General features: G+C 42.7%; 1 protein-coding gene across 1 annotated transcript in view; it reads right to left on the bottom strand.

Moving 5' to 3' along the window:
- The window catches only part of LAPTM4B (lysosomal protein transmembrane 4 beta), a 104,509-nt gene that overhangs the window by 55,104 nt on the left and 22,974 nt on the right, over positions 1 to 26,431 (bottom strand). The window contains exons 2-4 of the mRNA XM_090040401.1: positions 19,938 to 20,049; positions 3,739 to 3,812; positions 2,948 to 3,070 (exon numbers count right to left, since the gene is read on the bottom strand). Of these exons, the coding sequence (XP_089896527.1) occupies positions 2,948 to 3,070; positions 3,739 to 3,812; positions 19,938 to 20,049 (309 nt within the window). The remainder of the gene's footprint in view (positions 1 to 2,947; positions 3,071 to 3,738; positions 3,813 to 19,937; positions 20,050 to 26,431) is intronic.

Raw genomic sequence — 26,431 nt, 5'->3', positions numbered from 1 at the left:
TGGCTATATGACATTTTTTGCATGTGGCACATGTGGAGTGGGAGTGAGTGATCCAAATATGTTCATGGCAGAACTCTCTTATACCATCAGATACAGTTTATGCAGGCCTACCTAGTAAGGTGTAATTCTCTGTACATAAGGTCAGCAGATTTGTGCCCAAAGCGAGCAAATTAAGTAATGTGGCATGTTCAGATACACAGTAAAGGAAGTAGCAAAAGTCTGATTTACTGGGCTTTAACCTAAGAGAGACCACTGGCATCAGAAGAATAAAAAAAGGACTGTTTTAACAATGTGCTTACAGTACTGTCAAAAAATGCCAAATCCCAAAATAGCAGATGCATGCATTTTTTCCATATATCTATTACTAATTCTATCAAAAGGGAGGGTTGTCCAAGTCCCTGAAAAGAGGTGTATTCCTCAGCATCACTCCCCAAATTTACAATGACATGGCAGAGATAGAAACACTGTAAAAATGCCCGAGAATAAACAAAAGCTAATCTTTTGCCTTCTGCTTCAGTAGGTTCTGGGTTAAAGGGACCGAGCCAAGATCCCTCCAAGACATAGTTGCAAATTATCTAGAATGATTATGCTCTATGCAACATGGCTCACTCCTGTACCTCACAAGGCTGAAGGTATGACTTAGGATTTTGTTCCAAACACAATGCTAAAAAATAATATTTCTCCAGGAAAAATCTTGAGTAAGAGAGGAAAAACTCTTAGGAACAAAATTAGTTCAAATTCAAACTCAAGCTCAAATTCAAGCAGTGCACTTTTTCTTCTATACTGCTACTATCAACTAAAAAAAACTTGCTTTTCGTTACACCTTATAGTGTATCTGACACCAGCAGATGTGATCTTCACTTCTCTTCTTTCTGCTTCTGTCCATGCAGGTAAATTTACTTAATCCATACCTTTAGGTACAAATCTGACACACTTATGCATAATGAATCACTCCTTACTATAAAAATACTCCAGTTAACTTCAGGGGAACTAATTTTGGAATAGTGTAACTAAAGCATTTCCCATGGACAGTTTCAGTGAATGTAATGCCTAAACTTGAATATACTTTAACAACTGTGTTCCTAAAGTAAAAACCCATAATTGCATTCTATCATTTTCTCAAACTTTTGCCATTAAGCCCTTCAGCTAAAAACTGTTCTGTGGTCTCCCTTGTAAAGAACAAATGATAATGTAAACATTTAAATACATGTTGAGTTGCTTTCAAAATCCCCCCTTGAAATTACTTATGTGCTTGTATACTTTGGTAAATACTCAAAAGAACATAATATGCCAGTAATCTGCTGCTTGTACTGGTATCATGATCATTTTCAGAGTCCTGGAATTTGTTTAAAGACCATAAAACTGCCCCTGCTATTGCACTGCTTCCTTCTAGGTATTCAGGTTGTAGTTGTATTGGTCTAGAGGAAAAAGCAATCTGGGCTTATGAGAGAGGTGATATCTTTTATTAGACCAATAAGATTTTTGCAAAAAAAACACAAAAAAAACCCCCAACATCTTTAATTTCAGGCACAAACACCCTTCATCAGGCATTGGAGAACCCAGGAGAACTTTCACAATCTTTTCTCCAATGCCTGATGAAAGGTGTTTGTGCCTGAAAGCTTGCAATTAAAGAATTTTTTTTGCAAAAATCTTGTTGGTCTAATAGAGGATATCACCTCTACCATTAGCCCAGACTGCTTCCTTCTAGTGTCCCAAAGGCAATAATTGTCCAGCATGTCACAGGTGTAGATAGACTAGCAATTATATATTTGAAAAGGATGAAGGAATTATCATATTTCAGATGAATCTGCCATAACTGTTTCATCTGTCTGCTCCTATCCCACAGTAATACATTCCTAATTAAGCAGGGTTTCATTCAGTAAATTAGCTTTACTTACATCAGAATACCAGTGATGGATTAAACAGTTACAGAGGTTTACCTGACAGGGGCTTATAAGCAGAAAGTCTTCTTTCTCTCTTTAAAATAGTATAGTTATTTGTCTGTCTACAGCCAACGTTCATGTGTCTTGCTATAAACCTTCCAGCAGATTCATTTTCTCAGAGATTAAGGCTAGAAGGGAACATTAGATCCCACCAGATATATAATCTCAGTATTTTTAAGCACTCAGTGGGAGCATCTATACATGCACTTCCCTGCAGTTTACTAATTAGCTCCACAATAAACCATCACTGTCTACACAGGTGGTGCTATTAGGCCAGAATAAAATAATTATCTCTGCCGTAAAGTAGTACTGTCCAATACAAGTACTATTCTACAGTGGAGTTATTTAGTGCACCACAACTCATGAACAGATGGTAACCAGGGCTGGCTGGGGCACAAGGGTGCTACAGTGTGGGGGATGACTGCTGGCTAGCTCCGTACTGTAGCATTGTCATACTCCAGCCAACCCCTCCACAGTATGTTGAGTTGGGGTAGAGCAGCTCCAGCCTGGCAAGCTGATTTCCTCCCCCCCTGGAAACTCTGCTAGCCAGGGCTGTGCTGCCCCAGGTCAATGTGCTGCAGTCCCAGGTGCATGTGTAAGTGCTGCACCTGGGAGCAATAAACTCCAGCACCAACAGAACAGACTAAAGTCTTTTAGTCCATGTAAGGCATTTCTTCCAAGGCTTCAGATATCATTCCTTTCAGATGAAGTCCAAATTTTTGCCAGGATTAGGTCCTACATTCATAGATTGTTTATACAGTGCTGCCTACTGTGATTTCATTTATTAATGTTCATCTATCTCATTGCCTTTCATTTATAGTCCTCTACCTAGTTTTCCATCCATGTAATAAAGTTCATATCAATGTAGATGTTCAGAAAAAAACTTCAAAGTAAGCTTCTTCCCAGCAAGCTGTAACTCTGCCTCTGTCCTGACTGGAAGGATGGGGTAAGAAGGTGCAGAACAAAATGCCAGTGAAAATTACTGTTAACATCAAACAATTTACCAGCTGCCGTAGATAGTCTTGAATGGTGTTTGGATAAACAAGGACACTGATAGCAACCAAAGTGTTCAGGGCGAAGTCAAAAATCTGGTAACAGAAGAATGGGATAATCCAGGCTGCATGTTGCTATAAATAAAATAGAAAAACAGAAGAGCTGTAAGTAAAAGCAGAACTGTATGTTTCCTTCTGAATAAAGAAATCCTGACATCATGCAATGAAATTCTCTCTTGAGACTAAGTTTCACAGAGGGAAAATAACTTGTAAGTCTGCTAAAAAAATATGATATGCAGCCAATATATGTTTGGCAGCAAAGCTGACATAAACTTTAGGGTGCAAGTCTACACCTTCTACAGCTGCGTGTAAAAATCAAACAGAACTACTTTGGTTTTCTAGGACAGTAAACTGTTCAGTGGGATTAAAATAAAACATGCTCTTTAAAACCAATCCTGGTATCATAGCAGTAAGTGGGGAAAACATTTATTCATTTTTAAGGGAACAGGTTTTGGCCTTTGCATTCAATTTATCCAAAAGCATACTAACAGATTTACTATTTGAGACTGTGGACTGTGAATACAACTACCAGTAGATAATATTAGGCTTGTACTGCCCTAATCAGCATAGAATCACTTGGCACAATATGATCTAAACCAACAACCAGAAAGCTTTCTAGTTTATTTAGTAACTAAGCAAATCTTAAAATAAAACAACTTTAATTTCCATTTATCAATCTTAAAAAATGTATACAAGTTCAATTAACTAGAATCATTAACCTTGTACTTAAACTAAATGAATACCTTATAGGCTCCATATGTAGCCATTGCACAAATCAGGATCATAAGAAGAGAAATTGCAGTTGCAATGCACATATCTGAAACAGATAAATAAATCAAAATGTAACAAGTAAACAGGCATCTCTGTTCTGGTTTTTTGCCCACTGCCCAGTGTCGTGGTTTCTAAGTTGGAGTATATCTCCCTAGAGAGGCACAGAAGACTACTTAAGAGAGTGAGTGGGCAGACAAACCTGCCAGTTATCCTCTAGAGTTACAGCTGGAGCAAGACTCTAGATACTGTGGTTGCAAAGTAAGTCTTCCAAATATGAAGCAAATACAGGTGATCCAGTGATGGATGATGAATACATTAGGCAGCATAGTCCTATAACACTATAGGGGGTTAGAGATAGGGACCTACTTAAATTGTGGTTTCATGATTTTCACAGAAACTGCACAAAATGGTTATCTTCATGAAAAATGCCATTGGTCATGATTTCCTGGGAAATTAACCAAAAAATTTAATAAAAATAAAATGCTGGCTCCTCAGTGGGCAAGAGAAGTCTTGCTGCTGCTGTGGTCAAACCTTGCAGCCTGCCTGGGAGGGGAAGGCACTGACTGGCAGGGTGGCACAAAGGGCAGCAGACAAGATGACAGCTGCCCCCTTGTGCCAGTCCACCAATCAGCACCGAGGGGTGGGGCTGCATGAAGGCCAATCAGCAGCCAAGATGGTAGCCTCCCCTTCATCTCCTCCTCCCCAAGGCCTCTCCGCCAGTCAGTGCCAAGAGGCAGGGCCACTGTGAAATAACCACAAAATCAGCTCTTCCAGCTGTGACCATGCTGCAAAAACTGCTTTCTCTTGCTGCAAGTTAGATAGGTCCCCAGTTATAGAGGACATAACTAGTGTTGTTTTTGAAGAGGGAGCTCCACTTCCAAAAGATGGGGAATATTTGGTTAGCAAGGGATATGCAGCCTTTGCTGAAGCAATAGCTAATCCAAAGCCATATCTACATGGTAGGCATCCTAGGCCCGGAGGCATGGGTAAACCAGCAGCTTCTTGGGCAGGCTTTTCAGCCTGTGCTGAGCTCTGAAATGCCATAGCTATGCTGCTATCAGCACCTAATACAGTTAGTTTAGAGCTTGCTCGGGTATGTCTATGTGAGCTGTGAAAGCAGACCAGAAGAGCTACCAACTCACAAAAATTGTAAAGTCAAACTAAAAAATGATGGGGTAAAAGCCTAGCTCTAATGAAGCAACCAGCCCCTCAGACTTCACTGAGACCAGTATTTCAGTACTCTGTGGGCATGTCTACATGATATGTTTACTGTGGGGCTGCCTAATTAGATGCACAGTAAAATGTCACCATCTACACGTACAGTGCTATTAGGATGCAGTAAACTAATCAACTCTGCCACAGGTTAGTTCATGTCGACACAAGTACTTTCCTAATGCAGAATTATTTACTCCACAGCAACATATGTGTAGACACTGAAGGGCCGGCTGGGGCATGAGGGTAACCTGCTGGCTAGCCCCACCCTCATGCTCCAGCCAGCCCCTCCACAGCACATTGAGCCAAGTTGGAGCAGCCCTGCTTGGCAGATGGCCTGCAGGGCCCCAGGGGGCCCAGGAACTGCTCCAAGTTCAAACATCAGACCCGGGGGAAATAAACTCCAGCATAATAGGCACCAGAGTCTATTGCTTCAAATTAATTGCACATGAAGATGCACCCTGTGAGAACTATAAAGAAATGGCCAAGCTAAAGCTAATCTTGAAAGGAAATAGAAGTGAATACTCCAGATACTGTCTGTCTTAATGTTGTCATCATCATTAATGTGAACCAATGATGAAGACTCTGAAACCTTACAAGAACAGGTTAAACATCTTATAAAACAGGCAATATAGTTAAAGGCATCCCATAGCAGAAATAGGATCCTAAAATCCCTCATTAAGAACAAAACCATAACACAAATTAAGATGTGTATTTGAAATACCATTTATTAACTTAGGAGGCTTGGTAAAAAAAATAAGCTAAGAATATCTGTGCATAAAAGTGTGAAGTAAGGATTTTTTACATGGTATCTTTTACTGGTTAAACAGTTCATTAGGAGAGAAGTTAGATAAACTTTCAGGCACCCTTCCTCAGGTCTGAGAAAGAAGCAGGTACAGTTTAAGTAAAAAGTTTTAACTTATGGAAGGGCCCAAAAGCTTGTTTAATTTCTCTTCCAGATATACAGTTGTTTTAATAAAAGATATCACCAACAAACCTTTGCTTCTTGCCATTTCCTGGATCACCACAGCTATGACACTGTGGCCACATCTACACATGCGCTTAACTGCAAAGTAGACTAGTTAGCTGCAGACTAAAGTGTCACGGTCTACACATGCAGCGATATTAAGCTGCAGTAAACTAAGTAACGCCTCATTAAAATAGTACTGTCCCCAACAGTACTATCTTATGCCAGGGTAATTTACTATGATTAAATGCACATGTAGATGCTGACCACAGGCATGAACTGCACCCGATCAACCTAGCCAGCCAAGCACCAGACTCCTGCCTGCTGCACAGTCACACAACTCTGCACTTTCAGCATCGTCATGCCCCTGCCAGCCTCTCCACTTCCAGTGCCACCACCTGGATCCCAGGGCTGACCCCCAACACCTCTTGCCAGTCCAGGTCTGCTCTACCTCAGCTCAAATTGCTGCAATCCTGTCCACGTGTGTTGAGGCTGTGCCTGGGAGTAGTTTACTCTGGCTTAAATTGCTCCAGGGTTTACTGCTTCATATCAATTGCATGTGTAGATGCATCCTGTGTGTACTTTTACCTTATGTGTAAAAGTAGCAGAAAATGTGGCACAAGAACTATCAGAAGTTTAATATGTTTCAAGGTTTTATTTAGAGTTGCAAGAATATCATTTGTCATTTTGTTTCCCTTTTGCACTTTTGGTTTCTTTTAGGGCATTTAATTTACTTTTCACATGCCCACTGGTATTTCAGAAAGATTAAAACAGGAGAGGCGTATGGACACAGCCATATCATAGTATCACATTATATTAAAGTAACTTTAAATAAACTTGATATCAAGACCAACTGAAAACTGGAATTATTTAAGACACAGTGGGCATGTCTATTTGAGATGTTTTACTGTGATGCAGCATAGTTTATTGCACAGTAAGCATGTACATCTACACATGCACATGTTTACTGCACAGTAAAACTTGCCCATTCATGAGTCAATTTGATATCTGCAAAAGCAAGTAGCATATTTACTTGTGAGGAGTTTATTGTGCAACAGCGCTTGCGTAGATGCCTGACCAGGAGCAAATCTGCTCCCAGTCAGCCAGCCATCAGGGTGCAGGAGATTGTTCCCTGCCCCCAGGAGCTGCCTGCTGCCAGGGTGGGTTCCACCACCAGAACCTGGGGAGGTATTATGTCCTCCTGCCCCAGCAGCAGGGAACTCCAAGATCGAAATTGGGCAGCAGGGGCTGGGAGATCCTTATCTCCCAGCCCCTGTTTCACCATGGTGATCAGAGAGCAGGGGGGCTGGAAGATCCTGCCAGCTCTTCAGTTGCGGGGCTCAGGCAGGGAGATCTTTATCTCCCAGCTGACTGCAGGGCTCAGGCTGGGAGCTAAGCATCTTCCAGCACCAGCCCCAAGGTCAGGAGCTGGCACTAGGAACTCCCTGCTGGCAGGGGCTGGAGAACCTGTTCCCTGCTCAGCTCTGCAAGCGTGGAGTTGGGTGGGGAACAGGCTGCAGTGGGGAACAATCTCCTGCCCCATCCACCTGTGGGTCAGCTAGTAGTGAGCCCCCAGCTGGGGGGGGGGGGGGGAATTCCCTCCCAGCTAACAATTCACTGCTAGCTGCCCCATCAGCTCCTCTTTACAAGCCTCGCACCTCGATGGGACCTGCCTCTTCCCTGCAGCTCTTTCCAAGCCCTGCACCTCAATCGCCTGATTAGGGTACTGGGCTGGGACCTACCCCTGACAAATCTCTCTTGGCCCAGTGCTCCCTGCCAGCCACTGGGATAGCACTCAGAGGCAGCCTTGAATTCTCCCTGTGGCAACAGGGGCCCATTGTGGGGGCCGCAGGAAGTAGGAGCAGCAGGGAAGTAATGTCCCTGTATGTGTAGACACCTGCCTGGGAGTGATAACTTGTGAGTTGTTTACTCACAAGTAAACTGATCTCAGATCAAATGTATGTGTATATGCACCCAGTGATTCTAACTTGTGCTAACCTTATTGGGAAAAAAGAAATATTTGTTTCATGATTTCCCTTTTATCTGACCGATCCAGATCCAGCAGTGATCACAGAGACTTTGCCCATCTCCCAAGGACACTGCCTTTTGTCCATTTGTTCCATCTGTTGAAAACCTTCTCTTTCATTCATTATTTAAAGAGAAAATCTCTTTTAAGCCTTGGTACATTGGTGATAATGATAGTGTCATTTCACTGGCAGAGCCTCATAAATTGTTATAAACTTGACATTTCCATTTTGATCTGATGAACTTGTGCTTCCTCTCCCTCTTTCTCTCTCTCTCTCTCTCTCCAAGTCTGTCTTACTGCCTGCAGCCCTCATTGGCTCAAGGTGTCTCTAACTCTTTCTGTGCTCATCAGTTCCTCTGAGCTCTGTCAGCTTAAATTAATTAGAACTGAAACTAGATACACAGCATACTAACAAGTACCCTTGGGTGTTTTTACATAGCAGTTAACCTTGCAGTGCATTCTGTTGTGCATTGCTTGCAAGCTATGTGACTATCAGTTGAACTACATTTATATTGCTTTAATGAACTTACTACCGTTTAAAATGGATCTTGAAGGTTTTTTAATAAAAAATCAGAGATCCAGCAGATTGTTTTAAAGAACATTTTTTACAGTTAGATCATAATTTCTCTTCCTGCTGGTCTTTGTTTCCTGTTTCAATGAGAAGGGGCTGCTAATGCTGTGCAAAAGAGCTGGTAGCTTCTTGTAATGAAGCATGAAAGCACACAAACAGCCAGTTTGCAATGCTACTGCTCCTAGGAGTGAAATCAAAAGAAAAATATGGGAAATAAAATACAACAGCAGCATCTTTATGAAGCACAGGCTTTGCAGGAATAGGGAAGAGTCAGAAGTATTAGGAGCCAAACAGCATCTAGCTTATCTTCCCAAAATGAGATCCAAAACAGAGGTTTGTCTACACAAGATGCTAACTAAGCAGTAGCTTAATAGCACTGCACAGTAGCATACTGGGCAAAACCTGTGCTAATATGCTACTGCATAGTAGTGTTCGGCTACTGCACAGTTACCATCTGTACAAGTGTGTCCAGGTGGTGGTGCTACTGCGTAGTAGCACTAGTTACTACACATTGATTTGGTACTTCATTATCCAAGTACTAAACTTAATGCACTGTAACTATGACACATTAATGAACGTGTAGACACACCACCCATGGGATGCTGTGGATGGACAAACAAATTATACTGAGTTAAAAGGAAAGTCAGCTGACTTCAGCTGCTTCATGTTTCTATCTTTTGGTGTGTGGAAGCTTAACTATGGTAGCTTCGTAATTGTTTCATTTAGGGGTAAACTCATCCAGCCTAGCTTCCACTTTCCATGAGATAGGAGCAGACATATGAAACAGCATACATCAGCTAATTGCAGTAACTAAGTCCTCCCCCTACCCCTGTTTTCAGTCAATATAATTTGTTCATCTGTCTACACAAGAGTGATTGAGAACTCCAGTTCACCTTTTGACCAGCTGCTAGAGTCCTGGGGAGGAGGCTCTTGTCTGCCAGACTGGCTGACCTGCTCCACCGGGCTTTAAACTAAGCCTGCCAGGGGGATGGGGGGGACTACCGCCATTGCTGCCCTGCTGAGCAACCCTTACAAAGCCAACAGGCAAAGGCACTTAAGGGAGCCTACCCCTGCCCCAGCCCTGGAATGAACTGTAGGCAAGGCAAAGGCCACCATGGGGACACTTGCGTGCCTATACACAAATGCCAGGAGCCTGGGGAACAAACAGGAGGAACTTGCCCTCTTGCTAAACACAAATGACTATGATGTCATAGGGATAACAGAGACCTGGTGGGTCTCCACCCATGACTGGACCACAGGTACAGATGGCTATACCCTGTACAGGAGGGATCGAGAGGACAAAAGGGGTGGGGGTGTAGCTCTCTATGTCAAGGAAAGGTATGCATCCCTGCAAGTCGACACTGGCAACCATGATGGATGACTTGAGACCCTCCGGGTTAAAATCCATGGGGAACATGGCACAGGGGATACTATGGTGGGAGTCTACTACAGATCCCTACCCAGGATCAAGACCTTGACCAGGAGTTTGCCAAGGAATTAGCTGAGGCTGCATACTCCTGGTATATGGTTGTCATGGGAGACTTTAACTACCCAAACATCTCGTGGGAGGATCACTCAGCCAAATCTGAACAGTTGCAAAGCTTTCTCTCCTGCATGGATGACTTCTACCTGACTCAAGAAGTCTATGGGCTGATGAGACGTGAAGCACTGCTTGACCTGGTACTGGCAACTAGGGATGACCTAATCAGCAACCTAATGATCGAAGGGAAGCTGGTTGACAGTGATCACAAGCTGATCACTTCCACCATCCACCGTAAAGCTGGCAAGTCAGTCAGCTATACAGAAGCCCTCAACTTCAGGAAAGCTGACTTTGACAAGCTAAGGAGGCTAGTCAGTGAGACCCTAAAGGGCCACAACCCAAAGGGGAGGGGAGTTCCGGACAAGTGGTTGCTCTTCAAGGGAGAAATCCTGGATGTGCAAGCAAAGTCAATCCCATCTCAGAAGAAATGCAGCAAAAGGGCACAGCAGCCCCCTTGGCTCTCCAGGGAACTAAAGGACCTCCTGCATCTGAAAAGACAGACCTACAAAGGATGGAGGACTGGAACCACCACCAAGGAGGAATACTCTGCTGTGGTCCAGATCTGCAGAGAGCAAACCAGGAAAGCCAAGGCTGCAACATAACTCCAGCTAGCTACAAATACCAAGGACAATAAAAAGTCCTTTTTATGATATGTGGGGAGCTGGAGGAAAAGCAAGGGCAACACTGGATCCCTGCTAAACCACATGGGACAACTAACAACCAATGCCCAGGAAAAACCAAACTTGTTAAATGGGTACTTCGCATTATTTTTCACCAGTTCCATGGGATGCCTCTGCTCACTGTGGGACAGGTGAGGGAGATTCCCTACCCTCCGTCAAATTTGACCTCGCAAAGGAACACCTTGACAGGCTAAATACCTTCAAGTCAGCTGGCCCTGACAGTTTACACCCAAAGGTACTCAAGGAGCTGGCGAGCATCAAGATGAATATGGGCCAACAATGCGAGGTCACGGTTGGCAGGGCTAACCAGACCTTGTCGTGCATCCACAGGTGCAAGGAGGTGATCCTACCCCTCTATGCAACACTGGTCAGGCCACAGCTGGAGTACTGTGTCCAGTTCTGTGCGCCCCACTTCAGGAGGGATGTGGAAAACATTGAGAGGGTCCAGAGGAGGGCCACCCGCATGATCCGGGGACAACAGGGCAGACCCTACAATGAGAGACTGCGGGACCTGAACCTGTTCAACTTTCACAAGAGAAGGCTGAGGGGGGACGTGGTTACCATCTATAAATTCACTGGGGGGGACCAGAAGGGTTTAGGAGAGACCTTGTTTCCCCTAGCGCCCCCTGGCATAACAAGGAATAATGGCCACAAGTTGTTGGAGAGTAAGTTTAGATTAGACATCCGTAAGAACTACTTCACAGTTAGGGCAGCTAGGATCTGGAACCAACTTCCAAGGGAAGTGGTGCTGGCTCCTACCCTGGGGGTCTTTAAGAGGAGGCTTGATGCCTACCTAGCTGGGATCATTTGAGCCCAGTTTTTTCTCCTGCCTGGCAGGAGATCGGACTTGAAGATCTATAAGGTCCCTTCTGACCCTACTTCTATGATTCTATGATCATAGCTCAGCCCCTGGCACAGATCTTCAAGAGCTCTTGGTACTCTGGTGAAGTGCCCAATGATTAGAAGAGGGCCAATGTCGTGCCTATCTTCAAGGAAGGGAGGAAAGTAGATCCAGCAAACTTCAGGCCCATCAGCCTGACCTCTATCCTAGGGAAGGTCTTGGAAAAGATTATCAAAGCGGCTATCCTTAACAGACTAGCTGACAGCAATATCCTGAGAGATTCCCAGTGTGGGTCTGTTGCAGGTAAGTCTTGCTTGACCAATCTCATTTCCTTTTATGACCAGGTGACCTATCACCTAGAGCAGGGGGAAGAGATATCATATATCTTGACTTCAAAAAAGCCTTCAGTCTGGTATCTCACGATCACCTCTTGGCTAAACTGGCTAACTGTGGCCTTGACGTCACCACGATCTCCTGGCTGGGGAATTGGCTCTGCGGTAGGACCCGGAGGGTGGTGGTTGATGGAAGTCAATTGTCGTGGTGGCCTGTGACCAGTGGGGTCCCTCAAGGCTCTGTCCTAGGGCCTATACTTTTTAACATCTTCATCAATGATATAGAGATTGGTGTCAGAAGCAGACTGGCCAAATTCACCGATGACACCAAATTCTGGGGTAAAGCATCCACACCTGAGGACAGGAGGGTGATCCAGGCAGATCTTGACAGGCTCATGATATGGGCAGATGAAAACCTGATGGTGTTAAACACCAAAAAATGTAAGGTTCTCCACCTTGGGAGGAAAAGCCTGTGGCATGCTTATAGGTTTGGCAGTGCTTGGGGATCATGATTGACCACAAGGTGAACATGAGCCCCCAGTGTGATGCTGCAGCTAGTAAAGTGAGCAAAACGCTGGCTTGCATCCATAGATGCTTCTCAAGCAAATCCCGGGATGTCATTCTCCCGTTATACTCAGCCTTGGTGAGGCCGCAGCTGGAGTACTGCATCTAGTTTTGGGCTCTGCAATTCAAAAAGGATGTGGAGAAGCTTGAGAGAGTCCAGAGAAGAGCCATGCACATGATCAGAGGTCAAGAAAACAGGCCTTATGAAGAGAGGCTGAGAGCTATGGGACTCTTCAGCCTGGAAAAGTGCAGGCTCAGGGGTGATCTGGTGGCCACCTATAGGTTTATCAGGGGTGTTCACCAGGATCTGGGGGAATGACTGTTCACCAGAGCGCCCCAAGGGATGACAAGATCGAATGGTCATAAACTGCTCCGCGACCGATTCAGGCTGGACATAAGGAAGAACTTCTTTACTGTCTGAGCTCCCAAGGTTTGGAATAGACTGTCGCTGGAGGTGGTTCAAGCACTCAGATTGAACACCTTCAAGACACACTTGGATGTTTACTTTGCTGGGATCCTATAATCCCTGCTGACTTCCTGTCCCTGGGACAGGGGGCTGGACTCGATGATCCTCCGGGGTCCCTTCCAGCCCAAATGTCTGTGAAATCTATGAAATCCATGGCTCATAACTACTGTGGAAGAGATTCAAGCTGCTGATCAGCAGCCTGCAATACTCAGACGGCTTAGCCTACTCGCCTAACCTTATTTATCCCAACCTAGCCACTCCCCCAGCTCATGAAGGATTACTTTATCATAGGCACTGCCACCTCCCTCCAGTTCTAAGAGGTCTGTGTGAACTCTCTGGTTGGGTCTTATCTTGTTGGCCCAGTCAGGACAGGATTACTGCTATAAAGCTACTCAAAACCACTCAGCAATAGTATCCCCCCACCACCACAGAGGAAAAGAGAGAAGATAAATTGTTAAGCAGAACATAAGAAAATTTTCCTCTAAGCCAATTTTGACTACTTATTCCAGCTAATATTACTATTTTAAAGTAATTGTAATCTCAGTTAAATCACCCTTTACAGATATTTAGATGTATAGATTTGCTTATACATTTTATTGTACATCATATGAAAAAGTACGCTGGAGGAAATTCAGGAGGTCACCTAGTACAACCACCTGCTCAAGACAGTATCATCCCTGTCTAAACCATCCCAGACAAAAGGTTATCTAACCTGCACTTAAAAACTTCTAGTGACAGATATTCCACAGCCTCTCTAGGCAATCTGTTCCAGTACTTAACCACACTTTAAAGTCAGAAAGTTCTTCCTAGTATGCAACCTATATCAGTCTCAGTATAATTTAAGATGGATACTTCTTGTTCTGTCTAGGTAGACATAAAACACTTCATTACCACTCTCTTTGTAATAACCTTTTTTGTATTTAAAGGCTGTTATCAGATCTCCTCTCAGACTTCTCTTCTTCAGACTAAATAATTCTAATTAATCCAAGCTTTTCTTATGCACTTTTAAAAAACTGAGTAAATCTGGTTGCATGCATTACATTAGAAAAGAACTTAACAGCCACCCTGTTTTCGCTCTGTCTCCCTACAACCCCACTCTTGCATAGGAGTCTCATGTTGTTCTTATCCTAACTTAGATTTATATGCATTTCAGTACAAAAGATTCTGGGTCTCTTACATTTTCCCCACTGACGTTAAAGGTGAATTGCTAATGGAGCTTTATATGCTTAGTCTTTATATGCTTTGTAACGCAGAGAGCACATCTATGCCATTACATAGGTAATAAATAAAAATAATAATTCATACCTTATTAACAGGTACAAGTATAATCATGTACTTCAAATCACAATATGAATGTGTTTTGGTACATGTAACTGACAATTTGAGCAGGGGTCTCAAGCACACAAAACTCTGTATAATTTTAGGTTTATTTATAACTTATTCCTCTGGTTCCTTCATAGAAGTCATCAATCCTTTGAACATCAAAATACTTACACAGCATATCTCATGTCTGCAATGTTTCTTGTTGTGGTTCTACTTTGCAAACTATTCTGTTCCAATGGACCCTAAGATGGACTGGACACTCTTTAAGGTTCTGGGGCTCACCAGATTCAAAAGATTAGCTCAAATGCAACTGCAGAGTATAGGACATAGAATTTGTGCCAGTTACTTTCAGCTCAGGAATGTATGGGTGGAAGACTGCCAAGCCTACCCTGTGATATCCTTCCAGTTTGCTATCTTACCAGACTTCCTTGCTTGGCAGTATTTTTGCAAGTGTGTCCTTTTTCTCTCTTCAGAACAAAAGGAGAAAACAATATTTCACCAGCCTCTCCAGTACTTGGTGGGGAAAAACTTATTGTGTATGATGTCACAGTCATTTCAGACCCTCCAGCAGCATTTGTTAAGGAATCATCCTTATTAACACTTTCTCTATTCACTGAGTTTAGCATTTACACAGGATGTTTAATGTGTGGTAGCAATTCTCCCAATAACCGTATTGCAAATTTGAAAGCTGTCCAATAAGCTAGATCTACTCGCAAGTACAAATATGTAAAGTTTCAGATCCATGAACAATAACTGTAAAGTTCAAATGATTTCACTGAAGCAAGACTTTATTCTGCAATCAATAAAAGGGGATAGATTTGTTTTAATCTGATACTTTAAGGCTTAATTTTCAGACACAGCCACTATTTTTGAAGGCAGGAGGGAAATAACAGTTCTGCACCAATAACTTGTTCCTGAGTTTGTTGCTAACATAAGACTTTGGTCTCAAATCCAAGTAGCTAGAGCTCTATTAATAGTTTTGTCAATATTCATTTGTCAGCTCACATATACACAGGCAATAACTTTGGGATGTAACATTTTACTCACGAAAGCTGGTTGCAATCCAGCAGAAAGTGAGGTCATATATTTTATCATTCATAAATTTATACTTTGAATGCTGGGGTGCACATAAGAAATCAGCAGTCTATTAAACATGCATATATGAACATATTTCTTCTGCAGAAGACAATAAAAAGTGCAGAGAATGATAAGAATATTACCATGAAACTTTGCCTGGCATGTAATCGCAAAAAGAAAAAGTTTAGTGAACTTTGAAAAACCCATCATAAATTATAATAAAATCTCTCTAACCAGCAAGCAGGAAGCAATTTTAGTGGCCAGGGGACTAATTTAGAAGCTCTTACTGAAGAAAGCATGAAAATCAACTAAGCAAAAGAACAGACTGAAACAAAAATTCAGAATCTTATTCATAATTAGGGAGCATTTCACAGTTAGTCATTCTCAAATGGATGCAAATCACCTGGCCCATGAATCACCCTTTTAATCTTTTAGGTTTCACTTCAGAAGACACAAAAAGAACACACAAAACTACAATTTTCAAATCTAGATGGAAATCCTAAACACACTTGATATGACAGATACAGCATTACAAAACAGAATTACTATTTTAAAACCTCCAGCACGGCAGGCCTCTGATGTCAGCTATATAAAACCCACACTGACAGACAGTCATTATCAAGGTTAATCTCTGAGAATTAGGACAAGGCAATCAGTTTTAATATGTCAATTTCAGCTACGGTTCCATCTCCATTTACGATAGCCGTTACTTTCTTAAAGCCAATTACCCAAAAAGATTTGGAAATGCAAGTGTTTTCCAATTCAAAAAATATGCAAAACTAAGCATTATTTTGACATGTAATTCAAAGTGACATCTAGCAACTCCAACGCCAGCTATTTGTCAGACCATAAAGGAGTCTATTCCTGCTATTATTAAGTCGACAGAAAGATTCAAAGGACTTTAACAGAAAGACAGGAAAGAACCTAGCACTTTTACTACAGGTACTCTGAGCAGACAGGACGAGGTACAGAAATGATTTGAAACAAGCCCCCCACACCTCTTTCTCACTGCAGGGAAACTGCTGATTGTAGTAATCCTTATCATGAAAGTCCAGTGACTTTTTTTTTTTTTTTTTTTTAATAAATCAGCAGGAATATACCTGTAGAACTATGGATACATGGACCTTGGGGTTTTTTTTTTTTAATTGATATATATTAGGCCTGTGTGAAGTAGCTAGTATTTGCTTTGGATTCAGATTTGGCCGATTCAGGGGGCAGTGATTCAATTCAGTGTTTCAAATAACTGTCCCAAATCGATTCAGCTGAATCCGATTAAGAAATTTGGCTCCATCCTCCATCTGCTTTCCCAGCCCTGTCAATGGCTGTCATGCACAGCCCCAGCATTATGGCTCTTTAAAAAAAGAAAAAAGCAAAAAAAGTCCTGCATTCACTGGCTCCTGCCAGGCAGGGGGGGTGAACGCCATTGCCCCCCCACTGCCCTGCACTGCATGGGGTGGCTCTGCCACAAGCCCCCAGAAGCTCCACTGGCCACTGCAGCAGCCGGTGTGTGCAGGGCTTTTTTTTTTTTAAGAACCGGGAGCTGGAGCTAGGCAGGGCAGCTATCAACAGGGCTGGGAGAGTGGGCGGGGGTCGGAGGGCTCGTGGCAGAGCCCCCTCATGCAGCACAGGGTACTGGGAGTCAGCAGGGATCCCCCGCCCTCCCCCCCACCTGGTAACAGCCAGGACGCTGGGGCCAGGTGGGGCAGCCATTTCTGGGGCTGGGAGAGAAGGTGGGTGTCAGAGGGCACACAGGGGGGCCGGGAAAGCAGGCAGGAGATGCAGCCTAGCAGGGGTCACCCCATGGTCCCCTCCCTCCCCCCAGCTCCCTCCTCCACCCCCTTACAGGCATGGAGTCCAGGACCAGCTCCATGTGGCAGTGAGTGGGGACTGCCCAAATCTCCAAAGCTCTTCAAATCTTTTCCGAATCGAATCAGACCTTTTTATTGGTCTTCCAATTCAATTTGGATTCAGAGATTTGGTTACCGAATTAGGCCGAATCTCCTCTGAATCAAATCAGCACCCAAAGTTTCACACAACCCTAATATATATCAATGAAGGTAAAAAGATTTTGCACCAATTATTTTAAAATCAGCAAGAACCTCCCCCTCGCCCCAAATATTAATAGAAGGGGAAAAAGTTTTCCGTCATGAATATATAGAAGGTTTGGTAAGAGACGTGGATTTGGATCCTACTTTTGTAGAATTCCATGGAAATTTTGCTAAAGCCTTTACTGGGAGACAATGGCAGCCCAGTGTTACACCTAATAAATTAATTATGTGCCATCTGTTAGATATTATGGTCATATGGAAAGTATCTGAGGACTTTTAGATGCGTTATGCAAACATGGCTCCATATGTATCCATTACAATATACATATACAAATTACGCTATATGGGTACATGTGCATAAATATGTGCATATTTGCTTTCATACCACATAACAAGTTCCCCAAATCAACCCCCCAAAAGTTCAGGTCCATATCTTTAAATGGGGATGCTGATATTTTTTCACTGGAATAGAAACAGAGAGGAACAGAAGCAGGCCAATACTGTCCTTTAGTGGCTGCCATGATGGCTCTTGTTTCTCTCTGGAGAAGGGGCAGGGTTCTGTGTTAACCCTTCCACAGCCATAGTTGCTACTGGCTGAGCACTGAAGCTTGTACCAGAAGGAGCAATTGAGCTGACTCACAGCAAGTGAACTACTGCATGCAGACTGTAGTATCTTGATGAGGCTTGTGTTGTAGAAACAACACTTTATTATTGACAGGAACTTAAATAAAGAACTAATTTACAGTAAGGAAGTAAATTGTACCATGCTTGCAAGTGTGTAGGGCCTAGTTTTGTAGCTGTCCTGACAAACCAGGAAGTTCCTGATGCCTTCCCTAGACTCTCTCCTGGATTGCCACACTTCCTGGACATTCTGTTTCCAGGGGGATGTACTCTGGGCCTTATTACACTGTAATCTTGAGTGGCTCCTGGAGCTCTTAACATCTGGATTGTCTTCACACTAATACCAGAAACTAGTTTTAAGCACTTGTTATGCAGCTTAAAGTTACACCAATCCAAGGCAGGATTATCTCTGATCTGTGTTATCCAGTTTGGATTACACTAAAGTGTAGCCACTCTAGGCTACATACACATCAATGTAAACACCCCACAAGCCCAGATTGAACCCACTGCCTCCTTCACTCACCCCAGCACCTCAGATCCCTCTTCACTGCACCCTACACCTGCTTATTTATGGCTGCTCACACTGCCTGTCCCAGGGAGCAGGCAGGGAAAGGTTAACCTGCCTGCTTGGCTGCTGCTGCCGCTGCCCTCTGGGAAGGCTCAGCCCAGAGAAGGGCATCAGCCTGACAGCAATGGGATAGGCAGGTTAACCCTTCCGCTGAGACAGACAGCATGGCAGCCACCAGTAAGTAGGGGAGGGCAGGGGAAGGGCAGTGGGGAAACCTGGAATGGGAGAGGGGTATTCTTACCTTTTGGTCCTCCAGGCCCATGCTGGCCTCATGGCAGTTTGTGACTGCTCCAAACTCAGGCTAGCACTAACACCGATCAACATTTGTGCGGTTCAGAGTGTAAGGTGTAACAAAGCCCCAAGTCACCAGTCAGCCATGACTCTGGAAAAATCTTTTCTCTACATTCTACCTTCTAAAAACAAGGTCTACTTCTCATTTAGAAGTTGGTTTGCAAAAAAGTGTGGTATTAGGTAGGTGTATGATTTCAGAATCGATAGCATTCATATTGTTTTAATTTAGCTGTGTTTCAACATTAATTAACATGCTGTATTGAAACCCTATGGATAGCAGTCTATTCTAAATTGAGAAGGCAGCTGGCTGATTTCATGGGTGGATTGTGGGACCAGCTGTAAGTTTCATGGGCTTATTAAGGCAGCTACCCATGTCCCCGGTTGGCCAAGAGGCCCTGGTGGCCCACCCCTTACAGCTGATTGGTTGCAAAAGCTGTCTGTCATATGACCCTGCCTCTTGCCACTGACTGGCTGAAAAGGCTGCCTATCAGGCAGCTGCACTTCTTGCCACCACTGGTAGAGGGGAGGAGTCACATGACAGGCAGCCCTCTTAGCCAATCAGCTGTGAGGGGAAGGGGCACCCCTGCTGGGCTCCCCTTTGTGCTGGCAGCCCCCCTTCCCCTGCTGCACCCGTGATGGATTTGAGTAAGTTCCTACCTATGGACTCTAATTCTCTCTTTATGTTCTGAACAGCTACATCACAGCCAATGGTACTGCAAGCTTTTCCACACATAGCCTGGAAATTAGGTCTCAGTACCATTTCAATTTTGTTTTAGATGTGAAGGGGAGCTCAGTCTGTGTGACTCTTCAGTTAATGGTCAATTAGATGAGATTGCTGAAAGAGTAACCAGCAGGCTTCAATTTGGGGGGTACTTTTGTGTTGCAGTTATGCTGTTCACAATGAAAGTATAATTGCTGGAATATGGCATTGAAGCAGTACTTAGGAGACATCACTATTAAAATACTTGCCTAAAACACAGCCGCTTCATGAAAATAAATTATTAATAACTGATGAATGCTAACAATTAAATGTTTTGTACTTACTGGCATCATCCATGAATTCAAATTCTCCTCCTAATTCAACACTTGTTAAGTGGTACTGGTCAGGATCAGTCAGGGCACTCAGGAGAATCAGCAGTACCACTGAATTGATGATCTACGGAACAGAAAAAAGGAAAGGTCAGGATGTGTAATTGCTTAATGAAACTTCTCTACAGTCAGATACATTAACAGCATTTAAGGCAATCACCGCAGAAGCCTACTGCAAAATTCGTAGCATTCAATTGCTACTATAATTACTTTCTCCCTATATGAATAAACTGTAGGTTTACTTTGTACCAGTCCCAGATTCTAGGATAATGAAACAAAGCACCCCCTTTCTTCTTTATTTCTTCCCCCCACAAAAGAAACCAGTCATAAAAACTACAGCAACAAAGCCAAACAAATCACCCCTGACAAGGTCACTTGGTCCATCTAAAAAAAACCTGTTTTTATTATTATAGAATATGATAAGCATCTATCTATAGTTCATTCAGTTCCAAGAATTAAAGTTATGTTTTTAAAAAGTCAGTAATAAATTACTATTCTCCATTCACAATCTGGAGAATGATGATGAGCTGAAACTGATGAGATCACTTCCAAGTGAGTTGCTAGATGGCTGAAGATGTACTGGCTTGCTGGAAGCAGTGGAATTTCAAGAGAGTTTATTATCAGAGCCAATTCATACAAGCTGCTGAACTGGAAGAAATGGAGGCCCAGGATGAATAGGTTACTGACAGCAAATAATCCTATGCAGAGAGAGAAATTCACACATGCTAAGGAGTTGGATGTGCGAGAGAACAAACAGAAGTTGGTGCCACAACAGAAGGAGACTGGGTAAAGAATGGAACAAGCTATGGACAGTAAAACATGCTTGTATGCAGGGTATGAAAGACCAAGAATTAGAAGATTATAAGGAGTACAAAGTGCCAGATTGTGACACCTTTACTCATAATAAGGAGTTCCTGAATACCATTTTCAAATGAAAAGTGCTACTTGTGAATGTAAGGGCATAAAACTGGGTTCAAAGTAAGGAAGGGAAAACATTACAAAAAACAGAATTGCCAAAACTGCCAACAACTTACATTTTCCAGTTATTTTTAAAATACCTTATCATTCAATTATTTCCTTTTTACTCTTCTACAGATGGAGAAAAGAAAGCTTCTAGAAAGAAATGTGTTAGTCAAGAGAGGAATTTAAAATTGAACAGGCTGAAAATTAAGCAAGGGATCAAAAATTTTAAATGTCTGCTGCTTAGTGCTGCTTTTTTTTTTTAAAGTACACAGTCATCATCCTCTTGTATAGATGTATGCAGGAAGATTTACAGATTACCATTAGATAGCTCTCTGTTTTCTTCTTCATCTGGACATATTTAGATTTCATATATGATGCCACAACTCCCTGTGCTTCTATACGAATGTATTGCCTGATCCAGGACCTACTGAAGTCCATGAAACTCTCTCCACTGACTTCAGCAAGCATCTCCTCTACATCAGTTCTTATATTCTGCTCATCACCCTGACCTAGTTATGCCATTTGGCTCCTTGAAGGCCAGATCCAGACACAGGTGTGCTGGCTCAGAAAACCCCAGGGATTAACAGAGCCATTGCTTGCCATTCCATGCCCCAATAGGACTGGATGCCCAAGATTTTAGCAGCAGGCCCCACACCTGCTCACCCTGCCCCAAATTCCCATCCCCCTCCAGAAACCCCATGGGCAATTGGCCACCCCCGGGCAATTGGTCACCCCATGGACAATTAGTCGCACCTGGTATAGGCAATTGGTTACTGATGTGAAGGAACATTAAACAACTCCTTACTGTATTGGGCACTGGCTGAATTTCTGAATAGATTTCAGATGTGGCTCTATGTAGGTCACATTACAGTAATCCAATCCCAAGAAAATAAAATATGGATAACTGCAGTCAACCTTTCAGTATTAATTCAAAGGTTACATCCTCCTCCTTAAATGTAGATTGAGAAAAATAACAGAAACAATGACACCTAAAAAGGCTAGGAGCAGCCAGCTATACCTGAAAAGGGGTGACTGCACCCAAAAGCTTGCTAAGAACACTTTCCCAACTACTCAGTTGGTCTAATAAAAGATATTACATCTACTCAAAGAATCTTGCCTGCCCATGTCCTTAGACCAACATGGCTACAACCAAAAAAACTCAGCAATACAAAAGGAATTTGAAGAGTTCTACCTTTAAGAGGCTCTGAAATGAGCCAGTTGGAACCCATTGTTGTGTTGAATAGCAGTGGTCTCAGCTCAATGTCAGTGGAAGAAGAGCAAGTAAAACCCACCACCAGAGTTTAAACTGTGTAGAGATGTTGAGGGAAACTGGGGAAGGCTCAATTAGCACTTTATATCTGCAAATACTGGGCCCCGGTATTCAAAGGTAGCTGTATTTCTTACAATACATTGTTCTGAAGTTGTTTTTATACATATATACATACACACACACACAATATAGTTTATATATAGTTTTCAGTTAATCAGGTATAAGAAATTAACTATAAAACTATATTACAGAACTTTGAAGAGTACTGAACTCCACAGAAAGAAGAAGGAAAAGAAAGATTTTTAAACATAGAACAAAAGGAAATTGAATACACAGAATCAAGATTGTGACTGATCCACAGCTAAAGAGCCAATTTTGCAATTCTGGGAGTGCTCAGTCTCTGATAAGAGATCAGATCGTGACTGAGACTTAGGAAAATACACTCATAGGCTGAGTACAGACATTCAGGAGGTTAAATCGGGTTCAAAAGGAGAGCCCAATTAAAATTTAGCTTGTCCCTGTGCCAATCTTACACTTACAGGCCCGGTCTTGCTGACCAGCAGGCAGTCTAAACCTGTAACTGAACAGAAATTCCATCCACACAAACAAGTCTAAAAACTGCAGAACCTGGTTCACGATAAATCTGGATCTATATGAGTCTGAACTCATTCAATTTAGGTCAAACTAGTGCATAGAGCTTCTGTCCACTTCCCCTGCACAGCCCCGGGGCTAGGAAAGCCCAGCCACTGGCCCCAGCCCCAGGGCTGCTCTGTTCACTCCCTTCACCCCCTGCACTGCTCTATTTTTTGCCCCCCTGGCTCCTTGCTTCCTGCCCCAGCCAGCACTTTCAATTCCCAATCCACAAGCTGTTTCAGGTGTAGCCGCTTTTATCAGAGTTCACTGCTGCCAAAGCCAAGCACGTAAGTCCCGGTGGGGATAGGGGCACGAGTGATGAGGCTGTAAGTTCGCTGGGGGACACCCCTCCCCACCTACAGGTCACGCCTGCTCCCCCAACCCATGGGTTGCACCTGCCCCCCTCACCCTACCCATGTGTCATGTCTGCCCCCCCACCCCTTGCAGATCGCACCTGTCCCCCACAACCCAGAAGATCTCCAGTCCCCTTCAGCCTAGTGGACCCCCAACCTCACATTGCACCCCATTCTTACTTACCTGATATTGGGCGGCCATTTTGAATCTATTTAACCTGCCCCTAATACCCCGAACGTATGTACCTAGTCACAGAAAGACAACTAGAAGAGTCCAACTGCCCCATAGTTAATGACCAAGACAAGTTCTCTTTGGCCTAAGGCAAAACCTAAAAGAGAAGTTTGGTAGTTCTGGGAATCTAACCTAATACAAGAACCAGCTGAGTGATTATGCTTAAGTTTTTGCAGGGAAAAAAACAAAACAATTGGATTATATCTAGTTCTCAGATAATAAATATGTAAAAATTGGGATATTTTCTACTCCCAACAAGGGAAGAATTTCTGGGAGAAATAGTTGATGCCAAATAGTTCCCTACACCTGATATGTCAGAGTTCTTGGAGGTGCCCTTAGAAAAACTGAGTACACATTTGTGTAAAGTCAATGCCCTTTTTGGGAGACTTAGTGTCCCAGGCTGGCATTTAAGTTATGTTCAGCACCAAAGATGTTTTGCCAGCATGTACAGAGGATTTTAAGGTTGACAGATAATTTTTTGATCTGGAAAAAAACTAGAGAAAAGTATGACAAGCTCTGGGCAGCTTTAGAAAGACAAGAAGCTGCTGGACTAAAACTAAACAAGCAAAAATGGTGTCAAGTTCTGGGCTCCACACTTAAGGAGGGATGTGGCCAGCATCGAGAGGGTCCATAGGAGGGCCACTTGCATGATCAGGGGGCAGCAGGGCAGGCCCTATGAGGAGAGGCTACAGGACCTGAACCTGTTCAGCCTCCACAAGAGAAGGCTGAGAGGGGACCTGGTGGCCATCTATAAACTGTCCAAGGGGGACCAGCACTACCAGGAGTAACAAGAAATAACAGCCATTAGCTGACTGAGAGTAGGTTCAGGCTAGACATCAGGAGGTGCTACTTCACTGTCAGGGCAGCTAGGATCTGGAACCAACTTCCAAGGGAAGTGGTGCTCGCTCCTACCCTGGGGGTCTTCAAAAGGAGGCTGGATAATCACCTAGGTGGGGTCATTTGACCCCAGCATTCTTTCCTGCCCATGGCAAGGGGTTTGACGTGATGATTCGCTCAGGTCCCTTCCGATCCTACCAACTATGAAACTATGAAAAATAAGATATCTAAAACACAACGAGATGTTCACACAGATCACACAGTAAAGGATGATGCAGTCACCAACATTCATGTCCCAAGATGAGGAAGGGATACAACAGTGAACTGTGTAGTGAAATAATGTGCCTAATACACTTGCCCAAATTTTAACTGAAGAGAGCTATTACGAAAATATGTTCAAAGGACATACAATATAAATCTCCGAGTTAGAGAAACTCAAGGAGTTAATTAAAAAGGCCAAATCATCAGGCAGTATGGCAGTCAGTGCAAAGCTAAAAAGTACATTATTGCAATCCTCACAGTGAAAACTGAACACCAATGGTTTATACATTAAAGGTGCTAATAAAAACTCAATGTCAGTATATTCAAATAGAGAGAGGCATTGAATTATAAAAATAATTCATGTTTTTATTAATGACAACTAAGTGTTAACTGAAATTGGACACTGCAGAAAGCATCTTAAACCCACCTACCACAAATACAGAGATTATTTTTCAGCTATAAATACAATTTGCAGTCTGATTATTATCATAGATACACTCTACTTTCTACAGTGTTTGACAAAATACAATGCAACAAAGTCAACAGCTAGATTATATACCTGTAATTCTGATTTAAAAAAAAGAAAACAACCTATATATCATCAGATGAAATGTGGACTGTAATTGCCAGAGCTACTGCTAAGGACAAGACACTGAAAGAAATGACGCTATTAGCACAGAGTGGTTGTGATAGCATATCCACAGCCCTATGATAAGTCTAAGAGAGAACCTTAAATAATAGATTGGTTTTTATTTAAAGGCACTATAATGATAATTTTGAAGATGCTACAGAAAAATATATTTAAAAGGATATATTAAAGTCATTTAGAAATTTAAAAATCTAAGGGAAGGCTCAGAGACATTTTATGTGGGTTTAATATGAAGAGTGACATTCAGGAAATTATTCAAGGTTTTTACATTTAAAAGAAAAACATAGATGAAATAAAGTGTAACAGCCCATGTTATTGGCTCCCTAAAGCAAAGTAGGTATACCGAGAGCAAAGATGGCATTTACTTGTCTAAGGCTTCCCTGAGGTAACCTTACTTGAAGATACTACAACTGAATAGTCAATCATACATACAAAATCCATTGTTTCTAGATCTGATATACCTTACATCAGAATGTCTGATGCAGATCCACAGTTTAGTGAGAAGGGGTTTAAACAGTGTACACTGAAGTACAAGTTCAGACATGTAACTGTTAGCCCACATTATCAGCAATCTTACAGGCTGGTGGAATACTTTGTTACAATAATTAAAGCATTTACTAAAAAAGGAATGCAGAGTAAGACTCTGATTTTTAAATAGCAATAGCAAATCACAGAAGTCAGTGAACCAGGAATGGTTTGTCATTTAATGACATTTGGTTCAGCAGAAAACCGAAAAGAAGAATGCCCATTCTATTAGAAACTGATGCTAGAGTCTCTGAGATCTAAAAAGCTATATAAAAAGAGTCTTATAAGGCAAAGCAAAAATCCTCAACATGATTGAGTCTACCCCAGGAGCTGCTGCTACTTTGTGGAAGTGGTGCTGCATATATCCCCTATGGAAAACAATGGTAGCAAATAGTATTGATGTCATAAGAAGTAGCCTCGCATCTGTATGAGGTACACTGGAAGAATAGACGGCATCTTCCCCAAATTGTAGGAGACACAACAACATGAAACACTGAGTCAAGCATCTTTCCTGAAAAGGTCTCAGGCAGGCAGTCAGGACAACACACTGAAACAGTCCTAAGGCCATGATTCAACTGGAATTTATGGACTTATCAACACCTGGTATGACTGGTGCTAATAGCTCAGGGGAGGTTCATCCAAAAGCACCCAACACCTCAAAGAAAAACTAAACATTTCTCCTTAAATAGCTGAAGTTCTGAAGCATGTTAATTATTTTTTAATTGT

This window comes from Crocodylus siamensis, chromosome 3 (genome assembly GCF_052110815.1).
Source record: "Crocodylus siamensis isolate JL-2025a chromosome 3, ASM5211081v1, whole genome shotgun sequence".
NCBI classification, from domain to species: Eukaryota; Metazoa; Chordata; order Crocodylia; family Crocodylidae; genus Crocodylus; species Crocodylus siamensis.
This window is presented reverse-complemented; position numbering and strand designations above follow the sequence as displayed.